At 41.0% G+C, this 20,206-nt stretch overlaps 1 protein-coding gene across 2 annotated transcripts in view; it reads left to right on the top strand.

The window, feature by feature from the left end:
• Positions 1-20,206, top strand: part of eys (eyes shut homolog) — a 198,208-nt gene that overhangs the window by 104,335 nt on the left and 73,667 nt on the right. For both annotated transcript variants that reach the window (XM_034201872.1, XM_034201873.1), the window contains 10 exons: positions 3,069-3,147; positions 3,541-3,740; positions 6,925-7,049; positions 7,629-7,753; positions 8,240-8,453; positions 13,259-13,449; positions 13,893-13,984; positions 16,432-16,582; positions 16,759-16,871; positions 17,136-17,398. In XM_034201872.1, the coding sequence (XP_034057763.1) occupies positions 3,069-3,147; positions 3,541-3,740; positions 6,925-7,049; positions 7,629-7,753; positions 8,240-8,453; positions 13,259-13,449; positions 13,893-13,984; positions 16,432-16,582; positions 16,759-16,871; positions 17,136-17,398 (1,553 nt within the window). The remainder of the gene's footprint in view (positions 1-3,068; positions 3,148-3,540; positions 3,741-6,924; positions 7,050-7,628; positions 7,754-8,239; positions 8,454-13,258; positions 13,450-13,892; positions 13,985-16,431; positions 16,583-16,758; positions 16,872-17,135; positions 17,399-20,206) is intronic.

The following is a 20,206-nucleotide window of genomic DNA, read 5'->3' as shown; positions in this document are numbered from 1 at the left end:
AGAATATGGGCCGACTCTCCCCGGGCCTGTGAATACAGAATGCCGAGAAGTGAGGGGGGATGACAGCGAATTAGAGCCTGTAGCCCCGTGCCGTGTTACTGTCTTGAAAACCCAAGCAGAATCTGTGAGCATCCTCCACTTTTCGCTTCTCAAAGCGAGCGGAGATGTCACAGCTCTGTCGTCTGCCCTCAGTGTCTCTATGTGTTGTGTTATGGGGCCCTCTAGTGTCTGAACACGGTGGTACCCCAGGTTGACAACCCCGGCCGACACTGCGCATGCGCGTGGTGGTGGTGCCTTCACAATCCCGGCTATTGTCCGCCTTTTGAGAGAGGCCGTAGCCGCTCTCAAAAGAGGGGCAGACGACAGACTGTTTATTGTTTTTCATTTCATTTTTATTGACTGCGCCCTTGGCTTCAAGCCTGGAAACGACAGTGGAAAATGATTTATTTTGAAACAACAATGATGACATGTGTTTGTGTGACTTAAACAGGCAGCGGAACTTGCTGTCTTCGATGTTAAGTCCATTTCCCTGATGGCGCGAACTTGAGGATGACGTTTTGGCATCACTCAAGGCGGCGGGAAGATGGGGGCATGGTGGCACCCCGAAAACACATGAGCATCCAACACTAGAACGTGCTCTGGAGCTGGGGAACAGGGAACTTCCAGCTCCTTCATCGAGGAGAGGAGAGGAGGCTGTCAGGCCGCCCGCTTCTTCTTCCTCGCCTGGTGGCTGAAAACCTGGGCCGGCTTCGCCTGAGCGGCAGCTGCCGGAACCGGAGATTTTCTTGGCCAGCTCCCTCTTGCCTCGTGCCTGGGCTGGGGACCCGGGACGGGCTGCGGTCTCTGCTGCTTCGGTATTTTGAACCGGGCAGGACGTGAAACAGCTTGAGTGAAGGCCTGCCGCGGGACCATTGGAGGTGGCGGCTGGACCCTTCGGGGGAGACAGAGCTGGAGAGCCTCGTCTCCCTTCCTTTTTGACTCGCATCTCAGCTGCATTGAAGCTAGAGCCGAGCCAAATATGCCCTCGGGAACAATAGGCATGTCCAGAACATCCTCTTTTTCCCTGTCTGGAAGGTTCGTCAGGTTGAGCCACCTAGCTCTCTCCTGTACCACCATTATTCCCAGTGCTTTGCCCGTGGCTTGGACTGCACAGCGCTGCACACGGAGGCAAATGTCCGTGATCGCTGCGATCTCGTCCCACACGGCAGGCTCAGGTTTGCTCGACATGTCTTCGCAGAGCTCCGCCTGGTAGGCGGTCAGCAGCGAGGAGACGTTGAGTGCCCTGGCGGACAAAGCTGCGGCTTTATAGGCCCGTTCGGTCATCGCTGACTGGAACCGGTCTGCCTTTGCCGGTAGCATGGGGTTCCTGCTCGGTGTCGAAGCCAGCCTCGGTTGGAGATGGGCTGCCACCATCGGTTCCATGGGCGGCATGCGGAGCAGGCCGAGCCTCTCCATACCGTCACAGTCCAGGGAGGAGGCACCCTGGATTGGGGCCTTGTTGCTGAAAGGGACGGTTCTCTCCACGAGACCGACACCTCGTCCAGCATCTCCGGAAAGACTGGAAGGAGCTGCCTCTTCGTCCTCGCTGCTTGGGGCAAGTTCTTCCCCTCGTAGCGAGATCTGGAGGTCTCCTTGGCCACTTCAGGCCATGGGATGTCCAGCCTGGACGCAGCGCGTTGACACACGGCCTGCAAGTCCATGCTTTGGACGGGCGAAGCTGGTGTGCTCTCGCCCGGGGGAGCGGACATCGCTCCCGGCTTTGCAGCCTGAGCCGATGAAACGAAGATGTCATCCTCATTCGAGTCAGACAGGAGGAACTCAGAGGTATCCTCTTCGTCCTCCATATAGTCCAACTCCAGGACATCCTCCGCGGGTGGAACCATGGTGAGGTCCAATTGGGAGCCCCAGCTTGACACAGCGCGGGGCTCTGCTCTCGCGGCTCTTGCCGCCACCGGGTCCCAGCCTGAAACGGCGTGGGGCTCCGGTTCAGCGGCTGTCGCTGTTGTTGAGCCCCAGTCTAACACAACACGGGGCTCAATCTCTGCGGCGGACGCCACCATGTCTTGATTGCCGGCCGGCGAATCAGCGGACATGAGGGGGTCCTGACCCGACAAGCTAGCTTGGCGTGCTAACCGTCGGCGGAGGCTCTTAATGGTGAAGCGGGTACAATGCCCGCACGAGCCGGGATTATCGATAGCCTCCCGGGCGTGTTCCAGCCCGAGGCAGGACGAGCAGACCTGGTGTGAGTCTGTGCCTGAAATCTTAAACCCGCAGCCGCATAGCCGAGCCTCCGAGTCCCTGACTCCTCTGGTGTGAGGGAGAGAAGGGTCCATCTTCGTTCGCCGGGGTGTCGGCGTGGAGTGGACACGTTAGTAACAGGTACGTTACTGAAAAAAATATCCAACCTTGCCGTTAGTCCGAAAGGAAAAAAGGCGACGGTGTAGATCTTATTCTTTAAAGAATATTAACTGGTGTGTTAATACCTTCTTTTTTTTTTATCTCTGTCTCCTCTGGTGTGAGAGAGAAAAGAGAACGTCCTCTTTACCGTGGTGTCGGTGTGGAGGGAAGAAAAAACTAGCAACAGGTACTAGCTTGAAGAAAAAATCCAACCTTACCGTTCTTTCTGTCGAAATAACGGCGAGGCAGATTACAATATTAACTGGTGTGTTAATATTGCTCAGTCTTCTTGCAAAGCAAAAAAGTAACCGTCAAGCGCCCGTCGACCGAATGTTAGCTTTGGGTTCAGTCTGTGGACCGTTAAGCTAGCCCGGTTACTGATAAATCGAGATGTGCTCTGAAGCGAGACGAGGTGTTTGAATGACGCTGCGTCGTAGCGCAAGCTACTTAAAGGCTGGGTGGATTCCCTGACGTTGACGTCAAGATCACCAGCCAATCAGGATTGGCGTAATGAGATTGATGCTTCTGTTTGCATACGCGTTGAGGCGCATCCCATAGTGAGACATCGAACGGAGTGTTATGAATGAGAACCTGCATATTTTATGAATGTGTATTGTTTGAATTTCATACTGTTTGATGAATTCTAACCCCATCTGTTGTGGCCTTCTCAGCTGTAAAGATGGAGTATATTCCTACTCCTGTGTCTGTGAATCTGGGTGGACTGGCAGCAGATGTGAAACAAACATTGACGTGAGTTGAGCTTAATTAATAAAGCTACTGTCTGTCCACGAGGAATGTCAGGTGAATTTCGTAATCTGTGTGTGGCCTTTGCTATCACAAACTCTATTGACTTTACTACAAGATAGGTCAATTGAACTACAAGGATCATGTAAGCATTGTACACATACCTGATTAAAAGGAACTGCTTAGTCTAATGCCTAATTGATTCAAACCACAGCTTGTGTTGGACTCTAGAGATAAAACATTGAGTTGCTTACAAGGTCTCTCTGAACATTTACTTCAATAGATAATCCGATTATCTGCTTTTTAACTACCGAGACATTTTTCTCAATGCATTGTTTGGCTGTACCTGTTAAAATATATAGTGTTATTGCTGAAGTGCTTGTGTCTTTTCATTTCCAGGAATGTGCATCCTTTCCCTGCTTTAACGGAGGATCGTGTGTGGATCTCATTGATAAATATGCATGTTTCTGTCAGGATGGTTACAAAGGGAAAATGTGTGAGATTGATATTGATGTCTGCAAAGACACCGCTTTTAATCTCTCCCTGTGTTTCAATGGAGCTACGTGCCTTGACGGTGATGGATCAAACTTTACATGCAGGTGAGGAAGTGCACTATTCGTATTATAATGCTTGGATCTAATGATACTGAAAGATTATCCTTGGATGGAGTTATGTAATAAGATGAGCTGATTTGGACAACATGCCCTGCTGAATTGGACCGGTCGAGACTCACTTAAACCAAAAATAGCCTTATAGCTTAGCAACAGTAACAAGCAACAATTGGCCTGGAAAGCATTTGATTTCTCTGTACGCTAGGGTGCCATGCCATTGTTCCAAAGGCCCCTTATTTCAAAACTCTAATAGTCTGAAAATGTTCCCATTTGCACAAAATCCCATTTGTACGACTGTCTGTTATCCTGAAAACAAATGGCCATTGTTGTGAAGGCCCATTACTCCAAAAATACACCCTCTCCCAAACAGAAGCACATGGCTGATATGTGTTTAAGGACGTCATGAGACTTTCTCTTCCATGGCCAAAGTATGACCTGCCATAGTCTGATTGGCAGAGTTTTTAAAAGTATTTCTGTTAAGATTTATTTCAGTATTCCAAATGCACTTACTGTATCTCTAACAACAATTCCTCTTGTGCTTGAATGTACCATCCTTGTGAGTATGTCTGTGCAGTCATACAATGTAGCAGTGGTCCAGGTTGGTACAGTAGCAAGTGAAGTGAATCGTTCCTTTTAATTGCTTACATGCTCCCCTTGAGTGATGAAGTATATTTCACACAGCAGCTCCCTAGATGCCTTACAGTTGATTACATTGTCTAACCCTGTGCTGATGTGATCATCATTACCACAACTCCAAATGGTTGTGTGCACTTTACACTGCTTTATATTGATGCGTTGCACTGCTTACTGCCCCAGCACAGCATTTTTTATGTTTACGTTGTTGTAGGCACATTTATATACTACAAGGAGGCAATATAGCATATGTTATGCATTAATGTGCTCTGAGGACAAACAATGTGTCAAGGAGAGACTCTGAGGCATGAACTCAATTGCACGACTCAGATAGTGTAATAAAGACTTTACGGGAATTTAGCACAGTAATCAAAACAAGGAAAACAAATATACTCTTTCGAGGAAAACTAGCAAGTGATCAATGAGGTAGATCCGTGGGAAGTCCGTGAGGTATTCAGGAACGTGGGTCATAGTAAGACAACGAACTGACAATGAACAGGAGGAAGCTATCACAATATATACACAGGTAAAGGGGACACAGGTGGAAACAATCAGGGCGGGGAAAACAATCAAGGACGCAGGAGACAGAAGGGGGCGGGGAGCGTGGAGGCCTGAAATGAGAGGGATGATTAATTAAGGGAATAAACATAAAGCACAGGACAAAGGGACATGACAAAACTAACATAAAGAATACACTTTCACTATTAGTTTCCTAGACATGACACAATGTCCTTTAGTGTCCTGCTGATCTGCAATTTGATTTGCTCTATGTGCACTTTAGAGAGAAAAGGGTTCTATTCACCAATATGTATTTATTTGGGTTTGAATTACAGGATTTTACACCACCAACCATTATTACAGGTATAGCTAATATCTTGAGTGACACCTGGTTCCAATCCTATGTGTCCCTCTGATTTTCCTTTACATCACAATCACATGATTTTTACATCTATTTACATCATTCATTTTTCCACTTGAATAAAGAGTGTCTGGTCTGGCTAGCACACTTACTAATGGCCTTACATGTAAAATCAGTCATGCATTCATTTCTACAATACATGAAATACAGTGTTCTTTAATCTGAATGGTGTGTGAAAATTACATTTTGACCCTTTTTAAACTCAGCCTCATAACCACTCCTTTTCAGATGTTACCTGATTTAATTCATATGTATGATTCAGTTTCAACATAAATCATATTTCCAAAGAGGAAATCAGGGTTTGTTTATCAATATTCGAACCTCAAACAACAATCAGTGTTTTAGTAAATCTACATGATTTATTTCCCATTGCTCTGCTTGTGTCACATATTCTGACGTCAATTATGTTCAAAGATGATCAAGGAGTTTACAGTCTGTTGATTGTGAATTGGAAATCCATGCAAGTCAGCAGACCTTGGTCTTCCCTTTGCCTCAGGAAGCTTTGATGCATGATCAGGCTCTGGAGAAGGACTGATTCTTCTACATAACTGAAAGCCAGTTGGGATGACATTTGCAGAATCAAGTGGCACTGCTCTTTGCTCAAGGTGTTGCCTATCTACATCCAAAAATCTCCAATTCCACAAAAAAACTAAACCACACATAAATATTCCCACTTTAATTACACGTTCATTTTATGCACGCTGAATCATCCATTATGTGTTATCTTCCCTTTAAATAAGGTCTCTTATTTCCAGTGTGTGATCTGTAAACTTAAGTTTCATCAGTGAGTTTTTTGTTATTGTTTGGCCCTGTTTGTCAAAGAAATATAATAACATTAATGATATTAACACATTAGGACAATTGCCAAAATACACACTCAAGAAAGACGTCTTGCCTGAAACATCCGTATGGCAATATTTAAAGTAAAATTGGAGTACTTTCCTAGTCTTTGCTTATTTATCATAAATAGATACAGGACCATATACATTTTGCCAAACTTTTGCCAAAACAACAAGGGCCATTAGTTGGAGAGCAGTCCTTTGGCAACATCATCGCTGAACAGCGTTTTCTCACAGCTCTGATAAGAACTCCTAAGTACTTTATCATGAGTTTGTTTACTGTTTATTTGTGGATTTATTTTTGGATGTATTATAAAATGTGCTGTTCGACTAATGCTTTGCTATTTCTTTGTTATGAAAACATCTGGATTTACAGACTTGAATTTTTAACAAATAGTTTGAGAAAATAACAGATAATAATCAGACTTTAAACAATCCTTACACTTAATAACACAATTATTGTAAACTAATCCAAATTCATCATGAGACCGTTATAAACGTTCTTGAAATTGTACATTCATTAAAAAACATTAGTTGGTGGTTTGAACCCTCTCTTCAGTTTAAGCTTTACTAATTCCACTGCTCTCATAATTCAAAAACAATGTGTCTGTTTTGAATAATAAACTCTAAGATAAGAAGCAACAACTGACTAGAAAATGGTGTTCTTGACAAATAATGAAAATAAGCTGTTCTTACAGATGCAGTGTGTCAGCCGCACAACAAGGAAGTGACAGCTCTGTGAAACAGCCTCACAGTTTGAAAGTATGATATGTTTTCTCAGCTGTCCACCAGGTTTCATGGGAGATTTCTGCGAAGTGGATGTTAACGAATGTTGCTCAGCTCCCTGCCACAACGGTGCCATTTGCCAAGATCTTATTAATAGCTACGTCTGCCACTGCAGGTCAGGTGAGTCACTCAGACATCCTGCAAGTTTCTCAATTTACTTTGAAATGAGGCAACCAAAGCACATTCTTTTTCTTTATAAGGCCTGTTACAGGAAAGCTTTGTGGCTCACGAACAGGATAACAAAGACACATTCTAGACGGAAAGACACTTTTGAGGTGAACAAGAGCACTTCACTGTGCCCCAGATGTCAGTTTACCATATGTAAACCATGTTAATACATAGAAAATGCCCAAATTGGATTGAAATGGGCCATATGAAGTGTCACCCAAGGTTACCGTGTTGCCTACATTGCCTCTGTTCCTTGGAGCTATTCAAAAATCATGAAGTTTTCTCCAGGGAGAAATTTGTAGTTATACAGTACTAAAAAAAGACAGTGATAAAAAGCCGATACGACTCAGGCTCATTAAAATGTATGTGTCATCTTACTCTTTAGTGAAAGTCTTTTCTTGTCTTTATATGTGTGTGAACCCAAAAGGAAGCAAATCAATGTAAGAGAATCTGATTGATATTCACTTCAGAGGGTGGAAGTGGGAGAGTCTGGGCTCACCACGGCACTCTGTGGGCTTTTGTTCCTGGCAGGTTGGACAGGCCTTCACTGTGAGGATGACATTAATGAGTGCCTTCCCCAGCCCTGCAACCAGGGGATATGCATTCAGAATGATCCGGGCTACGGCTACACCTGTTTCTGTCGTCCTGGATTTGTGGTGAGGCTCCCCACCTTATTCCCCATGGCACCGTCTGTTTTCTCTCTCTGTTTTTTAAATTAACCTTAAACTTGATTAACCTTACACCTTCAACTCTTCAGTCCTCTCTTGGCAGTCATTTCCAATGTGTTAAAAACGTACCTTTACCTGTTTCTCTTTGTTGTTCATAGTCTAATTATGTATTCCTGTTGTGCCTTTCTCATATAATAAACATGTTACATTTGTGTTTACTAATAATACTTTGCTGTATATAAAAAATGTTTAGCCTCCGTTATAAACCAAATAAAAATTATGACATATGATATCATTGTTTAGTCAGTAATCAAATACTATCTTGCATCACATATTAAAAAAGAATATGCACAATGTCATGCTCCCTATTTAATGCAGTCTCAATTATTCAGGCTGTAATAATGTTATTCCATTTAGCATCTGACCGCAGAGTTGCTGGACACATCTGAAGGCTGTTTATTTTTCTATACACAGGGGAGGAACTGCGAGCACAACTATGATGATTGCCTGTTGAATCCATGTCCAGAAGCCTTTTCCTGTGTAGATGGCATCAACAAGGTCAGCTGCCTGCCTCCTGTTACCGATGCTGTTCCCTTGGCGACGGTAGTAAAGAACACCACTGACGGCTCCTCACCTAGGATGCAAACGCCAACTATCGGCCCAGCTACAGCAGCTGAGGAATCCACAGGTATGCTGGGATTGCAAGTCATGGATAAATTGTACACAATACAAACATTAGATTTTAACCAACAAGGTTCAGTGTGAGCCTATAAATACAACGCTCTCTCAGAACAAACCAGTGATGACCAATCCTTTGAGCTACTGACTTCTTACAAAAAATACGTGTCTACTTTGGGCCTTTTATACCCTTTAAGATGAATTATGATACTAGTTTCTGGCGGAGATTTCCCCCCTTTATACATTTAGAACGTAGTAATATACTCATAGGTGTCCCTTAATGAATGTACTGTTTAAAGTATATTTATAGTATTTTGATGATTTTAAATGCACTACTTGGAGTAATGGAGTATTTCTACACTTCATCACTCCATCGTATTGTTACTTTTACCTCAGTGAAAGACCTGAGTACTTCTTCCCACACTGGGTATATAGTGAGTGTGCTATCACTGTGCTGTCTTTGTAAGCATACTTAAAACTTTATCTTATATCCTAATTGTGAAAGACGTGTACAACTTCAAAGGCGGCGCACAATTTCACATCAGTTCAGATTAGTTTCTCCTTTTTTTTTTTTTTCTGTCTGTGTTCAGGATGGTTCTACATACTTTTGATGAAAACTGTCCCTCGCGAGCAAAACTTGAGATCAAAATGATAATGAATGATATTTTTATACTATAAAACCCAGACTCAGGGATTCTGGAAAAGGAATTGTTCTTAATGTTTCATCAACTTAAATGCTAACGTTTCTCAATCAAGTCATAGCTTCCATTACTATGCTATTACTTCCATTCACATTATGGGTGCAGGAAAGAGACACTAAATTATTTAAACTGATAGGCCATTACACCAATCAATTGAACTGAAGGTGGTCCAGGGATTACTTTTTTTTGACAAATTACAGCGCTATCCTTCTCTTGTCCTTCCTACTAAACATTTTTGGTACCCAAGGCTTGCCAATTTCCAATAAGAGAGGACTCCAACTGAGCTGCTACTCCAAATGTGATTTTATAGCCTTTGGAACATAGCAGGCGAGGAGATATCAGGATTGATTTACAGTAGAGATTGTGGTCGTTTGTGCAGCTGTGTTCTAGGTTTGTATCCCTGAAAGTGCATTTTCAATTTCTATTTGAGAACAATAATTTGAAAGAGTGGTAAGTCCAATCAAGTTTTGGCTATATCCTTTAACACTCAAATGAAGACACAGGAGACAATATGTTGACGTTATTGGGGTTGGATTCAGTCATCTATGTTAGAGGAGGATTTCAGAGTACTGGGCAGATTGTTACTCCTTGACAGATGAGGTCTATCTACCTTTGAAACTGTTCACAGAGCTGTAAAACAGACCTATTGAACAGAGACGAGCTTGAACCAATTCAGTGAGACACTCTGAAAATCACTGTGGGCCAAACATAATGGAGTCCTCCCCGCTGCACCTGATCCAGCCTTCATCCAGTGCATATTGCATCGGCTCAGAGAGGGTTAAAAAGAAACACAAGACACTGGCAAAGAAAAACAAACCCAGGCCTCTACACACCAAAACATCTCTTTTAACCTTTTTACATATACGTGCATAATCAAAGTAAATACGTTTAAAAGTAAGAGGACCCAGAAACTCATGAGTTTATCTAACTAGGTCACCATCTCCACACATGCAGTGCCCTTGGTGCTGCTTGAAATAGACACAGACAGTTCTCCTTTAAAGCTAAGGACTGCTCCACAACCTTTGAAATAAACCAAGTCATTGGGAATTTAAACATAGGGGGGCTAGTTAACATGGTACACTGACAGTAGAAGATAGCTTTTCTTGTTAAAAGCTAAAGAGCATGGGAATTTAAAACATCTTCAACATTTCTCCTCTTAATTTTGATGGAAGAAAGTAATTCAGTGAGTAGCTGAAGAAATATTATTCCACAGATTGAAAGGATTGTCTTCTGGGTTAATCCCCAACCCCCAGAATTCACTATTCAATGCTGAGCTTCACAGTATTTTAGCTGCACAATATGAGAGCTGATGGGAATCTAGAGAGGACACTGCTGGCGGAGGGAGGCTTACTGCAGCTAAGCCAGAATTTGGTTGACTTTCCTTGGAGTGATCAACACAGCACAGGTGAAGCTGTTATCTGTTGCTGCCACGTGTAGCAAAAATGAAATTACTTAAGCTCCTAAAAATCCACTTGATGAGTAAGAGGTTAGCTGGAGGGTCCTTTCCAACATGCAGTCCCCTGTCTGGAGGCAGTCACCTCGTTGACCTTGAGTTAACTTGCATGTATTATGTTTGCATGTTTATTTACGACTGAGTGGGCAGTGTCTGAATATTAGTGTGTTTGTACCTTTTCAGATATATTCAGAGACACAACTTTGCTGTTGAGTCATGATGACGTCCACATGATGTGTGCAGTTATGAATAATAATGAAAGCTCCACGAGATGAAAAAAAAGCAGTGTCTACATTTGTGATTCCAGCTTCACTTAATGGACTGCGTGCTCCTGTACTCTAACTGTCACTGATGAGTAATTTTATCAGTTATTTTTAAAACCAGACAACGAAGATATAACTTGACAAAATAACCTTATTATATTTAGGATTTTATTCCTCTGTGCATGTCAGCAGTATTTTACTTGTCTACTAAATCATCTTACAACCAGTATTTTAATATAAAAAAAAGATTCTGCCAGTTTTGTAGGTACAGAACAGGATGACCTTTTGCCTTCCCTCAGGGCTGTGAAATTACAAGGGTCCCAGAATGGTCCTCAGCAGTATTTTATCTCGGGCCTGTGACAAGTTCAATCAGTCAGTCTATTACCTTGCCCAATAAATCAGTGGTGAAACCGAAATTACGTCCTGCCTCTCCTAAAATAAATGGGACATTAAGACTATATCAATTAAATCTTGCCACCCCAAGTCAATCCTCCAATTGATCGTAAGTTCATATTTCTCCAAATGTATTCTTCTAGGGGAATATCCTGTGCGTTACCCTATCTGACATCTGTTTTGCTCCACCTTTACAAGTTACATTTAACATGACTCATTTCAATGTTATCACATCCTTTATGGTCATGTACTAAGACTGGCCCTAATTCAACCTGATCTGAAAGATGTATGGAAAGGAATATTCCCACTGAGTTCTCTTTCTATTGAAACTAGAAAAAAGCCTTTGAACAGAGTATAGTAGGCTAATGACAAATTCCTAGGTCAGCATTATTTTAGCTTGTTTCATTTTATAACAGAAAATAATGATAGTGCTCAAAACAAGAAAGGGAAAAAAATATAAGCTACTGTGTAAAGTGTATGTATTTCCAATTTAGACTTGAGACGTGTGTAGGAAAAATCCAGTATGAGAATGTAAGGTAGCGGTAAAAACCGGAGACCTTTGAAGAAGCGACTGAAGCTAACTGCTAATGAGGTATGATATTGCCTCCTGGCAGCAGCCTCTAACTGCATCAAAGCCTACATCAGACTAAACAAGGCTTTAAAATGAATGAATAGCTTTGTCTCTAAGGAGTAATTTCCCATCATCAGCATTGGCAAACCCCATTGTCAGGAGTGAAGCAGAAGACAGTACTGCATTGTTGTGGTGTGCATTTATCCTCATTAATTCACAGATCACAGTAGGTCTGCGGCTAATAATTCTCCCTTTTTTATGTGATGGGATTTTCCTCAGGGTATTGGTCGTAATGCTCTCCAGAGAAAATGAGGGTATTTAGGTTAGCTTGTTTGCCAAATGCCCTGGGGGGCCCTCTGTCAGATCAAAGAGGGTCTAGCCTATTAGGATTTGACGCGTAACAAATATTGATAAAGGTCTCACTTGCAGCTGCCCGATTAATCACAGCAACAACTTTAAAGGGGCTTTGCTGATTTCTCCAGTGTAATGATTTTTTTTCCAAATAAGAACAGACAGAGCATGAGACAGGTGCAACCAGGAATGTGTTTCATTTTAACAGCCTCTCCGATTTTAGTTTTCTCCAACAAATTGCACTACTTCCCTCAAATGAAAAATATATTGAGCATGAGCAATGCCTAATGCTTGCCTCCAATTGCAGTGAGAGCCAGTCTTTTAAGTTTGTCTGAGTCACTGCCCCCAATAAGCTTGGGGGCAGTGTAACTTTTACTGAAATATCCCATAATTGCCTATTCTCATGGATGATATAAGCCAAGTTATCACACTATAAAATGAGCCATGTAATAAACTTGTACAAATAGGTTCATGTCCGCCAAGACTTCTCTAGCCTAATATAGTGCCATTTGCATGCTTCACAGCTCTTTGGCAAATAAGACTATTTACAGTACGTCTGTACAGTGAGCAAAACAGCAAGACTGTAATGGTACCAAGATATTTTAAAAGCTTTTTTTTCTGCTTTCGGAAAGATAATTAACTACTTATTGCCTTCCCGCACCAAATTGCCTGCACTGTGCATTTGTCTTTTCAAGATGTGTTACTAACATGTTACCAAGGTTATTTAATGGACAGGTTACATTTCTATTTTAATGCAGCGACCTACAGTAGTGTGTGAAGCAGAGTAACAAAACCAGAAAGTCTCTGTTCAAGCCTCAGTGGGAACAAGCATCCTTCCTGCTGAGGTGTCCTTAGACAGACTCTGCATCTTGAATAATTCTGAGGTCGTGGTTCTGTCTCTCACCCTGTGCACTGACCTCCCTGTGGAGGAAGGGAGCGAAAAGTTGGATTCTCCTTTCAGGGATCAATAGAGAATCTCAGCAGCGTTGACTGTGAAGATGCATAAACTGAAGTCTGTCCTGCTTTTGTTTACCCTTTTCCCCCCATTTTAGTTATATTCTATTTTTCTTTTTTCTTTCCCAGATTCAAGCTATGTTCATTACTTTGGGAATTCATACCTGGAGTATGAAGGTATTGACCTCAGCGCACTCAACAACATCACTGTGAGATTTCAGACGCAAGTATCCCAGGGAACCATACTTTATGTGGACCAAGGACCGGCCAACGGTGATTTGTTTTTCATGAAACTCTTCATCTTGAATGGAAGCTTGCAGGTACAAACTCAAGCTCAATGGTTGTTGTTGTTATTTGTAATTGTTTTTTTAATATCCCCCCTTCAGACCCAAAACATTACATTGAAAATATTGTAAAAATAACAAAATTGCCACTCAAAAATAAATGCTAGCAACAACAAAGCTATTACAAAATATAAAAAGAAAAGATTCAGGTAGGTAATGCTTCAAATGGCATTCCTGTCTGACTTAATATTATCTTTTGAGAAACTATAAGATTGTTGTCTTATTTCAGGGTATATCTTTGCATTTCGAAGTCATAAAACACATATTTAGGGTTATTATGCATGATTATTCTCTGGTTTTGTAGTCGTTAAATCAGATTGTCTCATGTTTGCCTATAAAAGACAGCTATCGTGCAGTCAGTTTATACAGTTCATAGAGCAGAAACATGAGAAAACCCTTTTTATTCTCTCCCCTTTCAGTACGCCTTTTGCTGTAATGAAGAAGAAGAGGTCACACGGATCAGTACAATAATTCATGTCGCTGATGGCCAGGTTCACATCGTTAATATCAGGTATGTTCAGCATTGTTATATTCAATTAACCTTTAGAAACCAAAGGTGTGAATGTTCAGATCTGTGTTGTGGTCAGCTTTATAGAAGCTATGCTGGTGCAATTTGAGAGAAAGCATGTTATATCAAAATATAATATTTTCTTATTTCGTTTTACATCTTTTAAATTACAAGTTAACAAAGACATCAACCCAGATGCAGTTTATTATGTGTCTGTTTCAAATGAGAATATTCTGATGAGAATAAAAAGAGGCATATTCAAGATAAGCTGCTTACAAAAGATCTTAGTAATATACAAGTTGCTTTCGAAAAGTGTTGGCACCTCAGGTGGTATTAACTGAATCCTCGGTTATCCACTCATTTCAAGTGCGGGAGACTTTTCTTTGTAGACAAGGGCTGTCACTAATACCAGGGGAAGATATGTAATTGGCAGAAATCACCAGACTGAGAATGTAGATGTTATTACAAATGAGTAAATGGGCTTACATTTTAAAGAACTAAAGCAAACGTCAGAATGTGCCTATTAAAATGCATTAGCGATCACTGACCATGTTTTATTGCCTGTTCTAAAGTCTTCATTTGCAGTTTTTCATTACGAAAAGATTAACAAGCAAGAGCCGAGCACAAAATCAATGTTTAAATGATTTAAAGTGAGGCTGTGGCCCCCTTTAGTTATATTGTTGTGCCCATGTGCAATCTTCCTGCCAGCCCTCTCCATTATATTCTGAAATGAGGAAGATTGTGGTTCAGTTTCAAGACAAAAAGTGTATTATGTATGAGCTGGAAGTGGAGACAAAGTGGCAAATGTTCAACTCATCAGTTTGCATTTGAGGGTAGAGCAATGTTGCAAAAAGGGCCATTTCATTTAAATGTTATAACAGAAGTTAAGAGAAAGTAAAGCATTTAACTTTTCTTAAGATGAAGATTGACCAGAATTAAACACAGATTAAGGATAATGAGTTACTGCAGTGATTATGAACGTGTTGTGCCAAAGGTGAGCTAATTATCTCCTGTGGAAACAAAGCTGAGTGTGAAGGTTACCTCATGTTTCTTGGCAGAATGCTGCACTGCCCTAAATACGCTAATGCAGCTAAAAGGCCTTTCAGGTTTAAGGGGCTGCGAGGCCCAACCCTGTTTTTCTTTCTGCAATAGAAATACAACAGCAGTATGAATCAATCATAATGTTCTGTTCCAACCCCTTGGAGACATTGCTAGAAAGAGAGCTGTCATAACTAGAGGGTTGGGAGTATGGAAAAATGGTTCCTGGTGTCACAAAGCAAATTCTTTGTAATTGTCTGATGCCCGAGTCCGTCCATCTTTGTCTGATTTAACCCAGAGCTACAACACCATGGCCATCCTCAACGTCACCGCCTAACTCATTATAGACTTTTAATATATCTTCCCGTCAAAGTCGCTTTTCAATATGTTAAATAGAAACCCAGTGGGGCTGACTTCTCAAGGACAGTGAGCACAGTGCCCTCTGGCTGCGGGCCAGGCCGCTCTGGCAGACTGCTTCTAAATTAACCGCCTCTCCACGCCGGGCTCTAGAGGAAGGACTTATGCATCTCGGAGTTATGCCCCGAGTGTTTAGCCGGCATAGGCAACAGCCTGCAAAGTACAGGCTTAACAAATCAGACTAGATTGCTTCGTGGGCCTCCTAACTTCAACTCTGGGAACAAGGGGTATCAGGAGACACTAAAGAGGAGGCAGTGCATTCGTGGCCTGAGTACCCTCAAGCTGCAGATGGTTAGACCAGATCCACACTCAGGTAATTATCTGCTCTCCCCTGTTGTTTCTAAAGTGGAGAATTGGTTTTTGAGATCTATGAATGGCTTTAGGGGGGGTCCAAAATAGTTGTGTTTAGGATACCTGGAGAAAACAAAATAGAGGTAGGTGATCAATTGATATATATCCAGAGAGTAAACAAAACAACTAAATCCATTCGTCACAGTTCCCTGTAAAACTCAGCACACTCTTGTCAGACCATTTTTTGTCTTTTATTTAGGGATGCCAAATAATCATGACGCGTTATAGAAATTGGCAGATAAATGCTTTGAAATTAAGTATGGGCTTTGGCCAACAAATATAACTTTTGCTGAAAGGATGGGCTGATGAGATTACATGTATTACAATAACAGTAGGCATAATGAAAAATAAATAATACCAAGGGAGAGACTATTGCAATTAGGTGATAAAATATGTGCGTTTATCAGTATCAGCAAAGGCGGTCAGCCAAAATGAGATGGAAAATATCAGCAAGTCACAAAAAGAAATCCAAAATCATCCATCTCTATTGCATTTTTGCACATGTGGAAATGATACCTGAAAGTGCCCTTGTACAACCCACTCTTCTCTTAGAACAAAATGTACAGGTTAGCAACAATAAGTGTTCTTGAGCTTGGTGTGGTAATTGAATTATCAACACATGAAGTGTTCATACTTTTTCATAGACAACACCTGACCCCCTGTGAGGCAGAGCTAACTATTTCTGGTCATGAGAAAATCAGAAGTACAGCAAGTAATTACTGGTTGGGACACATCATACAAAGAACAAACCACGTCTTCACAGGCGGTCTGCCACAACACTATAGACTCAATCAGGTAAGACTTAACAGTTCTCTAGTTTCTCAACGGTCTTTGATTAAAAAGTTACCTTCATGTTACATTCATGTTGTATAGGGGTATAACACTAAAATGGCAGCATAATAATAAATATAGGAAAAAAGCTCCTAAAAAATCAATTGTCTTGATAAAATATTGATGTGTTTGTCCCGTAGAGAGCAAAACCTTTCCACAACTATACTGGATGCATGGAAATGATTGAAATGAATAAACTGAGGAGCTTTTACACATCTGATGCCATCGGCGGCAGCAACATAGACCAATGCAGGTATAGTAAAAATAAAGTTGCTTCATCATGATCCATTCTTTTGATATAGTTTTCACCTGACATTTTTCGAGTAAAATATGTTTTTACATTTTTATGGGCTCACACAATTAAAATTAACTGAACACGTTAACACACTTGTATGAAATATGGAATTGTACCAAAAGCATTTTAGATGTACTTCTCATATACAGTAATGCTATAAAATAGCTGCCTTGGAATGCAGTCCATTTTAATTCCTACTAAAACTTTTGTCAAATTTTACAGATTTTCTCCATCTGCCATAGAAGACTCCTCAAAAAGTTGGACAAATCAATCCACCAATCCTGACAGAGTGACCACAACAACAACAACAACAACAACAATGGCAGCTCCTGCACAAACTCCAAAACAACTTCTGCATGAACCTGGAGTTTGCTTTGATGGTCTTTGCCTCAATGGAGGAACATGTCACGATGTGCAGCTGCCTGCTGGATCTCTGCCTACCTGTCAATGCCCGCTTCATTTTACGGGAACTTTTTGTGAGAAAGGTACATTTTGACGTTTTTTGTTGATATCTGACAATGTTTCACAGTTTGTGTACGTGGTAGAAATATATAACACACAGGCAGTAAAACGCTTAAAAACCTCCTCTTCTGTGACCTCCGTAGAGGTATCATGAAGAGCCAGCCAACAAATTATGTTGCTTAATATATGCTGAGCCTCTTTGGCTAATAGCTTTCACTATGAGGCAGAATAGAGTGAGCTGCATTAGGAATTTTGAGCGATGTGAATTATTCAGGATATGATTAATGAAATGAAAGATCCATATAAGAAGCTTGAACCAACGCTGTGTGTCCATGTTCACCTCCAATGCTCATTGGGAATGAGGACACAACCTTTCAGCATTTGCTCAACATTCAGCTGTGCATGTTAGCAAGCATTAGATATTTTTGTAGAATGGACCTCAGCTCTTTCCCAAAAAATATGTATTTTGTACGAACTGCTCCAACGTTAAGGAGACAGCGCTACAAGACATGCATACTAAAGAGTTTCTTCTTTGGAGATTTCCTCTCAGTGCACTTATGATGTAGTTACTGACGTCCCCATGAATGACATGTTTGACGGCGTAGAATAAAGAGTCCTGTATTTTGCTGTTGTAGTCATTGTCTGAAGTGGCAGCAGCAGTAATACTAGAGTCGTAAATTAATTGATATTGTGCTTGATAAGGCAAGCCAAGCTGCTGATGTCAACTGATTGACATCTCAGATATGTTGTTATGATAATCACGTTCACTTCCCTACACTTAAGCTACAGTAAATGATTAACTCCCGAACATGAATTAAAAAGGTACTTCTATTCTATTTGCTTTGCATGTTGCGCTTTGTACAATGTAATTATGATGGAAATGCTAATTATTTCAAATTGACAGTTGGCTAAGGACCGCCCCCAACCCCAAGCAGTGATTGACCAATTAGCTTATCATTAATGATTTCGGCATTGCAGGCCGAGATCAGCTTTAGACTTTTTGTTGTGCATTGGGCTGTGCTAAGATCGATACCCGCCATTTAAAAAGCTTGAGAGGTGTTGTTTTTTTGCCTTTGTGAAAGAAAAGAAAAATCACAAGCGAAATTGTGAGGAATGGACTAAACGTAGTTAATCCGCTGAAGTCTAATCTGCAGTCTTTAGCATATTCACAAATCTATACCTCCCATGGAAACTAATTGTTTCTTTTAAAGGTAAAAAAAAACATATCATGCATAGTTTGTACTGTAGTGTGTAGTTTATTGATTATCTGTCACTCGTATAATTGTAAAGTATGCCAAGTTCAAGAAAGAAAAGCTTCTCTTCAACGCAAAGAGAATTGCACTAACAATGCTGTCAGCATGGAAAAGATGGAAATTCATATTAGCATTGCAGAGACTTTCAAAAATGAAAACAGGAATGATTTTCACCTTCACAACCCCTAAGGTGATTTCAACTGATAGCATTATCTCGTATTTACAGAATACATGGAAATCTGACAGCATGCCACCCCAAAGCTAACATTAGCAGACATTAACATGGCTTGAGCATCCGGAGTGCATTTTACAGCCCTATTTGACACCTCTGCCATGTGTTCTGAAAATGCTAATTAAATGGTGTTTTAGTAATCAAAAAATTGTATCTGTCTCTCCAGGCACTGTCATAAGGAAATAATGCTATTTTTAAACTTCACTCTTGTTTGCTTTTTAGTTTTTCTGTGGGCGGCACAAATGTGCTGCTTACGTGACAGAGATGCTGCTTTGCTAATCTAATTATTAAAGAAGCTATGGCCGACTTCTAAACAGTCAGTGGAGATTAAGGAATATGAATCATTCATTGATTAATTAACTAATTTATTCATTCATTTATTCGTCATTTTACCTTTCAGGTTCATGGAAGGGTAATTACTAGAGTGCTACAAAATATCATGACATGACATATTGCCTGTGTGACAATGTGCACGTTCAAGGTTAACCTTTACTAATTAGAAACAAATTCTGACAAGCCAAACATGCATTCTAATCTGACTATATGATGATACTACAAAACATATAATATTTCCATCACCATCCCTGAAAAAGGAATCGGATGTTTAATATTCCCATGATTTTGTTATTTTATATTTTCCAATGAAAAATGAAATATTTAAAAAAGTTATAGGACCCTTTTCCTTCCATGCCTGTGAAGTCATATCCTGCTTATTCCTCAATGTGTCACACTCGTAAACTTTTCGTTTAAATACCAGCAGTGGCCTTTTAGAGTAAATTCTGCTGCGTTTGAGGAATTTATTTTCCTCAAAAGCAGTTCAGTCTCTCATCTTAACAGAATGCAATCTCATACGAGCACTCTTCCAGCGATGTGCTTTGCAACACTAGTTCTGATGTCAGGCAGACGGGGGTCCAGGGGCTGTTTACATGCTGACACGGTGTCTGTGTATTGCTACTGCGACTTTGCTGGGTGACAACCTTGCCCTCACATCTTATTGAATTAAGAATAGACATACAGTAAGAGAAGGATATAGCCCCCGCTCCCGGTTAATTATAGATGCATCATCCTACCCAGTGACTAATGATGTGGACTTGTTTGTGTCCTATGAACTGCTGACATGTCATACAGTGTACATCTAAGACATATATCAGGAAGCACATGACTCCCTACAGCCTCTTCATTGTTAAACCAACAGATATCATTAATGTTAGTATACAGTATGTTGTTATTCTGAAACGTTGCACAACGGTTTATCATTTGACTTGATATATAGGGAGCCACATAGGGATGAAATTATGTGAATGTAAATATGTATGTGTAAGGGCACATGCAGTATGTCAGTGTTA

Source organism: Gymnodraco acuticeps, unplaced genomic scaffold, assembly GCF_902827175.1.
Source record: "Gymnodraco acuticeps unplaced genomic scaffold, fGymAcu1.1, whole genome shotgun sequence".
Classification (NCBI taxonomy): domain Eukaryota; kingdom Metazoa; phylum Chordata; class Actinopteri; order Perciformes; family Bathydraconidae; genus Gymnodraco; species Gymnodraco acuticeps.
Note: the sequence above shows the minus strand (reverse complement) of the source record. Positions and strands in the feature narration are given on the sequence as shown.